The 8,464-nt window shown below is 39.9% G+C and overlaps 1 protein-coding gene across 11 annotated transcripts in view; it reads left to right on the top strand.

Annotated features, from left to right (window-relative positions):
- Cast (calpastatin) overlaps positions 1-8,464 on the top strand; it is a 115,316-nt gene that overhangs the window by 79,019 nt on the left and 27,833 nt on the right. For all 11 annotated transcript variants that reach the window (XM_031360676.1, XM_031360685.1, XM_031360675.1 and 8 more), the window contains 6 exons: positions 1,009-1,092; positions 2,165-2,212; positions 4,376-4,471; positions 5,441-5,536; positions 7,355-7,456; positions 7,959-8,042. In XM_031360676.1, the coding sequence (XP_031216536.1) occupies positions 1,009-1,092; positions 2,165-2,212; positions 4,376-4,471; positions 5,441-5,536; positions 7,355-7,456; positions 7,959-8,042 (510 nt within the window). The remainder of the gene's footprint in view (positions 1-1,008; positions 1,093-2,164; positions 2,213-4,375; positions 4,472-5,440; positions 5,537-7,354; positions 7,457-7,958; positions 8,043-8,464) is intronic.

Below are 8,464 nucleotides of genomic sequence, written 5' to 3'. Positions count from 1 at the left end.
AAAAAAAAAAAAAAAAAAAAAAAAAAAAAGAATGAAAGAAAAGGAAAGGCTTCAGCTGTGTGTGTCTGTCACTGCCCATAGCCTGGAAGCTGTGTGTGTCTGTCACTGCCCATAGCCTGGAAGCTGTGTGTGTCTGTCACTGCCCATGGCCTGGAAGTATGAAGAGTCTTCCTGTGCAGATGGCCATTGACATTGATGGAGTTTCCTTAGGAGCTAGACATGGCACACCTCCCAGTGTTGGGCAGTGTTGCTGCATATCAGAACCTCATAGCCAGCAATCGGTCAAATCTGAAATTCAAAAAGACATAAAGTCCTTTCCATCCTAAATAATATAAACCTCTAGAAGTAGATCCAAATCCTTACACATGGAATTTTAAGGACTCACATGCATATTCTACTGCAAATGCTGTAGAAGAGAATTAGCAGTCTACTATCGAGCTACTTATTTGTAATATACTGATTTGCTCCTGGTTTACTGATCTTGTTATGTAAGTCTTGCTGCTATTGAAAGGAGTCCTTTATAAATCATTAAAACCAATTCTCCATGAAGAAGCCATATCTGTACCTCTCTTTTCCCATTTCTGAATTGGGTGAGAGAGTTGGACATGATTTTTTTCTCCCTTCTTAGATAACCACCCTGTTGGAGCAAGATATATGGGGGCTATTAAAGTAATTGCAGCTAATTTCTGTGCTGTGCTTACTGTCCTCCAAGGAGCCTTCATTAACTTTGCTGAGCCTTCAGAGTCAATGAGCTAAGGAAGGAAGGATTATTAGCCAGAGAGGTAACATTCTCAAAAATACCATGGCTTCCTAAGGCCTAGACCAAGCAGGGTGTCTCAGCATGCCTGCTCACCACTGCTCTCCACAGTCTCATGTTTTGTGGTTTACAAAGCATTCCAAATGCTTTAATCTAATTGTGTGCTTTTCTATAGTACATGAAGTAGGTGACATCAATCTATATCATATTTACTATTTAATTTCTGCTTTTTTCATCTCCATTTTCATCAGGCAAAAGCAAAAGAAGAAAGGCAGGAAAAGTGTGGGGAAGATGAGGACACAGTCCCAGCTGAGTACAGGTTAAAACCAGCCAAGGTAAGCTCTCTGCATAGCAACACAAGTATGGTGAAGGCGAGGACACATTCCTGGCGGGTACAGGCTAAAGCAAGCCACAGTAAGTGCTCGGCATAGCAGCACACTTATCTGTAATTGTGCTTACGGTATACCAGACACATCGACATTGACATTGACACTGGGGACAGCTTTGGCTGTCTCACTTCTGATATCAGTTCTGAAGATGCTGGACCCATTTCTCTTGGCTCCTCAGTGATGGTTTATCCTTTCGTGGCTTCTGAAGTAGCCATTAGACCTCTCACCTATTTGACTGTTTGGAAAGAGGAGAAAACATTCCCTAAATTGTGAAATCTCATGTTCAAAACTAAACAGTATTTAAATTACAAGCATGATATTTATCCCCACTCTGGGTTGGAGAACTGATGCTTTTACTTTCCTGTTTTGAGACACATTCTCAGGTAGACTTAACTAGTCTCAAATGCACTCTGCAGTGGAGACTCTTCTTGAACACCTGAATCATCCTCTTCCTCCCAACTGCTGGCATCATAGGCATGTGCCTGCATACCCAGCTTGGTAGAACCAAATATTTTTTACTCTTTCATTAAAGATGAGGTAGCCAGATGGCTAAGTGGGTAGAGGGACTTGCCATCAAGACTATATAACTTAGATTCCTGGGTCCTATGTCATAGGGAAAGAACTAACTCTAAAAATTGTTCTCTGACCTCCACATGTGCTCCATGTCACATGTGTACCCATACTTTCTCTCTCTCTCTCTCTCTCTCTCTCTCCTCTCTCTAAATATAAAAGAAAAAGTCACTAACATACTTGTCCTATTCTTTTCAAAGGCCTTTTGTTTTATCCTTTTGCCTCACCAAATAAAGAACGAATCTCAGCATGCTTACAAATGTTTGAGCTTTTGATCAGATTCCTGTTTTGGTACTTTATAAAAATTTAATCTAAAACTAATTTACTCAAGTATAAGAAAAAATAAGCTTACCTATCACATCCTGGATTTGCCTAAAACAAATATAATGGGACATAAAAGCAAATTTTTCTATTTTCATCTTCAATATATTTCCAACTTTATTTACAGGATAAAGATGGAAAACCACTATTGCCAGAGCCTGAAGAAACATCTAAGGTTGGAGAATAACTTTTTCCTAATACTTAAACATAGCAGAAATATAAGGAGTTATTCAGATCATTTAAAAAGACCATATTTCACATGTAGCCGAGTGCTGGGGAGATCTCTGATGGTAGCTAAGTGCTGAGGCCTCAGCTCTTTTGCATATATTTTAATGATGCCTTTCCTCAAGAATTATTACTAGACTATTACTTTCTAAGCAGCATTCACTAATCATTAGGAGCTAATGCCAAAAGGGTTTTTACATTCTATTATTTTAGCATTTAATTTAGACTTTGATTTAGAAACAGCATGAACTAATTTATTATTGTTATATTGCCTTAAATATGCATACTTCCCTGTCATGATATCACCAATTAGCAACATTTATTAATCACCTACTATGTGCTCAACATTGCTCCAAGTGATTTTCACATCTTTTCTTTCTCTTTCATCTTTAATGAGCCATTGCGTATAGTTGGTATTGATTGCATGAGTACAGGTATGGGGTTGTTTATTGGTGCACGAGCAATTTCCCAATAGCTATACCATTAAAGAAAAATAGCTTCTGTGTTCCAGCAGCCAGTAACTGCCAGAGCTCCTCAAAGAGATGTATCTTTCTGAGCCGCTCTCCCAACCATGATGGAATGCGGGTAGACTCCATGTGTGCCTACAACTATCACTATAGGCAGCTTCAGCTGCTTGGAGTTTCTGAGTGCAGCAGCCATGTCCTTTCTAGAAGAAAACACACCACCCTCTCCTTCTGATCCTTGTTCCAAGATGTTCCCTGAGCCTTCAGTGTGTGTGTGTGTGTGTGTGTGTGTGTGTGTGTGTGTGTGTGTGTGTGTGTGGTGAGTGTGTGTGTGTGTGGTGAGAGTGTGTGTGTGGTGAGTGTGTGTGTGTGTGTGTGTGTGTGTGTGTGGTGAGTGTGTGTGTGTATGTGTGTGGTGAGAGTGTGTGTGTGGGGGGGGTGAGTGATATGTCCCATTTAGGGCAGAGTATTTACCACTCACTAATTATCAGCATTTTGATCAAATATCAGTCTCTGCGTTAACCTGCCAAGAAAAGAAGTTTCTATGCCTGATGTCAGGAGTAGTATTAATCTATAGCTTTTCACATGTTTTATGAATTTTTTATTCCAGTTTTACAGTGAGGATATAGAGACAACAGAACATGGATATAACCCGAGGTCACGCAGCTAGAAAATACTAGGTCCACAACTCAGAACTTGGGCTGCCCCACCAGGGGTCCAGCTTCTGAGTTATACATTTTCACCATAGATTATGTCTTAGTTAGGGTTTTACTACTGTGAACAGATACCATGACCAAGACAAGTCTTATAAAAGACAGCATTTAATTGGGGCTGGCTTACAGGTTCAGAGGTTCAGTCCATTATCACCAAGGCAGGAGCATGGCAGCATCCAGGCAGTCATGGTGCAGAAGTGCTGAGAGTTTGACATTTTCATCTGAAGGCAGCTAGACTGACTTCTAGGTTGTAGGGAGAAGGTCTTAAGCCCACACCCACAGTGTCATACCTACTCTAACAGGGCCACATTTCTAATAGTGCCACTCCCTGAGCCCAGCATGTATAAATCATCACAGTTATTTTAATAGAATTCCCACATGGACCGGCTCTGCTGGAAGAAATGTGGTTATCAGACTTTCCTGACAGAAACAATTTCCTATCACTTCCTCTCCTTTCTGTCCCTTTCAAGTATGAGTTGTGTTTCCTCAGCCTTATTCTGGAAGGAAATCATTAAGAATTAGGAAATGAATAATCACTTTTAAAATTGCAATTCTTTATCAGTAGAAACAGGAAATTTTGAGTAAAAGTCTATAACAATCTTTTTATTTGTTATTTTGAAAAGTGATTTACTTTATTTTTTTTGAACAATTAAAACTTTATTGTAAAGTACTTGTCTATAAAATGATCACAAAGTAAGATTAGACTTCTGCTCAGTTCACAGAGTTCACCTATCAGGTAAGTAAAAAAAATCTTTAGCTGTCCCACAGTGCTAAGGGGTCCACTATTCTATACTTGTGTAACATTTTTTTCTCACATCGATAAATAAAGGCTATGTCTTATCAAGCTAGCTTTTAATTTGAGATAGTATGATGAAAACCTCTGTCCTGTGCTTTTACACAGCAGAGTGTCTTTTAACCCTGCATTTCTTTTTACAGTGCCTGAGCGAGTCAGAGCTGATTGGGGAGCTTTCAGCAGATTTTGACCGATCTACATATCAAGACAAACCATCTATGCCAGCTGAAAAGATAGAAGTATGCTTCTGATAATATGTCTTGTGGGGTATTAATGTTCATTTTTAATCCGAGCTAGTTAAATAAAATTGCCACACTTCTCAGCCCAGAAATCTTTACTCGTCTTCCTACCTTCGTGTTCACCAAAATCGCTCTTTCTGAAGGCTGTCTCCAGTCACAACAATGTCCTGCTCCCCGTGCAAGGATTCCATACATGCCACTGCTAATAGAGTCCAGCCCTGGCTTCCTTCCCACTATCTCAACAGGAAGGCTCTGCAAAAAGTGGCGTTTTGTTAGGGTGCTTTTCCTCCCTTACCCAGCCCACCCATTACTAAAAGGAATTCTCATGGCAGGGTTCTTAGGGTGTGTGTGTGTGTGTGTGTGTGTGTGTGTGTGTGTGTGTGTGTCCATGTTAAAGCAATAGTTTAAAAGGTTCTGAGATATACTGGTGCTTCTTCCACCCCAAGATCTATCAGACTAAAAAGTGCAGCCCTGAAGGATGACAAGAGCATGCTTGGTTAGTGCTTTTTCTCCTGAGTGCTTGGCTAGGAAAACTTTGCAAAGCTGTCTGGATTAAAAACATTTGAAAATTACTGGACCCTGCCACTAGAATTCCTCAGTGTATTGGGCAGTGTATTGGGGTGAGATTCTGAGAATATGTTTTTCTCACAACTACTCCAGGGACCACTGAGACTCCTGCTCAGTGTCATTTCATACATTAGTATCCATATTTAAGATTTTCAAGTTGCTTTTAGATAGCCCTAGGAGGTACTATCTGTATTAACAAGTGTTCTTCTCTCGCACATGTGAAACCAGTCTCCAATTATAGTCACTGAAAAGTTTTTAACACGTCTTGGCATGAATATTGCTCAATAAGCATTCAAAAGGATTGTGTTTATAACTTACATCTAGCAGTGTCTGAGCCACTGTTGGTCAGTTTATTAGTCAGGTAGTTCTAAAGTTATTCAGAGTACTTGCTTCTTTTCTCAGAAATCTAAGGACACATCCCAGACGCCTACAGGAGAGACTGTGTCCCGGGCCTCCATGTGCAGTATACAGTCGGCACCACCCAAACTTGCATCCATGGTGAGTAATGATGCCCTTAGCATTGAAAGTGTCTTGGGCAAGCTCTGTTCTTTCTCCTCTGACTTGCTACTGTTTGTCACCATAATATTATCCCAAGAAAATGAAGCAAAACAAATGCAGAGTTGGTTGCTCTTCATTGTTCTTTGGGCTTCAGGGCTGTGCTGGAAACCTCGTCTGCCCTTAGCTTTTAATTCAGGTGCTGCCTGCACTGCTTTGCTTTCATCTTCTGAAACCCTTTGTAGTTCCACAACCATCTCCAGTAGTCTATCAGTCACCCCTTTGTCCTACAATTTCACAGAAAGCTCAGTGCCACATGTTCCAGGCTCTCATGTTAGAATGCTTTACATGGGAATCATGGCTATGACCCTGCCTTTTTCCACATTGGAGGAAAGATTGCTGCATCCCTCTGTCTGGCCTTTCTTGTTCCTGATCATTTTCTTTCCTTCTGATTTTTGAATGAAGTGTGGTAAATAGTTAACCATATTTACTATTTAAGTAACTAGTTAAGTCCGTATTTGCTTTTGATCTTTGTAGGTTTTGTTGTTGACTCAGGGACCACTGCTTCACACTTACAAAATCAGTTAGTTTTCTTCTTTTCCAGATCTTCCGTAGTATCTCCTTGTTGTTCGTGATGCTAAGGAGAGATCTGATGTGGAGATTCATTACTGCTTCCCAGGCGTGCTTTCACTGACCTCCATCTGCTAGTCTCCTCATTTGATGTTTATGAGGATACTATAAAGGCTTTATGGTGACTTTGAGGAGTGTACTTGTTACGCAGACCCTGACCTGTCATGAGAATGAGAAGTGAATGCCTTGGCTCTTGGATGCCTTTCAGCCATCTACAGATAAAGCCAGACCTCAAGTTATGATATACTCTCAATAGTCCTATATGGACAACAGGCAGGGGACATGGGTGAAGGATCCTTCTCTTGAATAATTTACAACTGTGTCCATGCTGAGGCCAGGATCACATTGAGAAGTGAGAATAGCATTTCCCAAGGAAAACAGTCAGGCAGAAACGTAAAGTGCTTGATGTACTTGGGATATGTTCATTCAGATGCTTTAGAGAGCCAGCACCTACATAATAAAAAAAATAATAAACACAATATAGGGGGCTTATGCAAGTTAAGTCTTGTTTTCTACCTATGAAAACCATTCTAATGAGGAAATATATTCAGCTAAGTTTTAAAAGTCACTATGGAACAGTTCCAAACCCTCAGTTTGGAAAGCCAGAACAAAGTCCTGTCTTTTGGTCCATACATTGTTTCTTCATTTCCCCTAAAGTCTCTCTCTTGTGCTTCCTGTTCTTTCTTTAAATGTCAGTATAGCCAAATCTGGCTTCTAACATGTGAGCACATTTCATTCTCAATAACAAGACTCAGGTAAGTGATTCTCATTGGGTAATGAGGAAAATCAGTCACAAGCAGGAGGATCCTGGGCCAACGATTAGCCAATGTTTACAAGTGGAAGCTCCAGTCAACAAACATGTGCCTCCTTCCCTGGGCCTGGCCAGGCCCCAGGGCAAAGACCCTGCCTCCATTCCCTTCTGGCAGCTTCTGTTACCCTCTCTACCTTCACTATTCATGAATCAAAATTCCAGCTAGATCTTGTAAGGTTTTCAATCTTGGTATATAAATTAAACACACACAGTGTTTAATATAACAAACATGCTTTAATTTTTAACATTTCAAAATCTCCATTCTAATCAAATTGATAGCTCAAGCTATTAAAGATAATGTGGACTTGAAATACGTATGTGACTTTCTGAATTGATAAGGGTGAGTAACTGCTTAGGCTAATCCACCTGTGTTCTTGCAGAAGGGCTTGTTGCCAGAAGATGCTGTAGAAGCCTTGGCTGGAAGCCTGGGGACAAGGGAAGCAGATCCAGAACATGAAAAACCTGTGGTGGATAAAGTCAAGGTAATGTCAGCTCAAATGCTTTTACAAGATGACTTGTTAGCCATCTACTTCGGCCCTCCAATGAGTTAGTGCTTTGTTTTTAAAAATGTATCTGTAAAGAACCATCAGCTGTCTTTCTTTAATACTGTACATAAATAAGCTAACCCCTAGGAAGTTCCAGTGTTGATCTACCATAGTGGATAGGTTACATGCCTGTGTCCTGATTCCATGAATCACATTTTTGTCTACATGTATTCGTCCTTTTCTGAGAGATTACAAGAAATGTAGCCTGTACCTAATACACCTCCCAACCTGCCCTTAGGCCAACAGGATAAAAGCTGGTATCTGAGCCAGCTAAACTTTAACACTGTTAAAGTAAACAATGTCGAAATTTAAGCTGTAGAGAAACTCATACCAGTGACCATATGCTTCTTTGAAGTTAACAATAGGTTACCTTAGTCTCTGAGAAATGCATTGTAGAGGAGGAGACAACAACCCTGAGAATGGTACCACTTTTATTTAGGAGAAAGCTAAAGAAGAAGACCGTGAAAAACTTGGTGAAAAAGAAGAAACAATTCCTCCTGATTATCGACTTGAAGAAGTCAAGGTAAACAGGCTGAATATTTTCCCGTTTTGTTTTCTAACTGAATTTTATATACATAAAAAATACTGAGAATAGACCTGGATTATAAAGATCCCATTTCTTTATGTTCAGACTCTAAATTGTATTAGCACTAGTGTTACCATTAGTATTCTAATACTAATCTAGAACACTGGATAGAGACTAAAACATATTCTTTTACATTTTTTTTAAATTTCATGTATGTATGTGTCTGCTGAACTTATATTATTCCCCTCCTTCTCCCTCCAGCTCTTCTCATGTCTTCACACCTTCCCTTTTCCTTCTCAAATAATACTCTTTTTCATAATTATTATTGCTTCTCTCTTTTGTAATTATTATTGCCTCTCTCTCTCTCTCTCTCTCACACACACACACACATACACACACACACACACACACACACACAC

The sequence above is a fragment of the Mastomys coucha genome, unplaced genomic scaffold, assembly GCF_008632895.1.
Source record: "Mastomys coucha isolate ucsf_1 unplaced genomic scaffold, UCSF_Mcou_1 pScaffold8, whole genome shotgun sequence".
Taxonomy (NCBI): Eukaryota; Metazoa; Chordata; class Mammalia; order Rodentia; family Muridae; genus Mastomys; species Mastomys coucha.
This window is presented reverse-complemented; position numbering and strand designations above follow the sequence as displayed.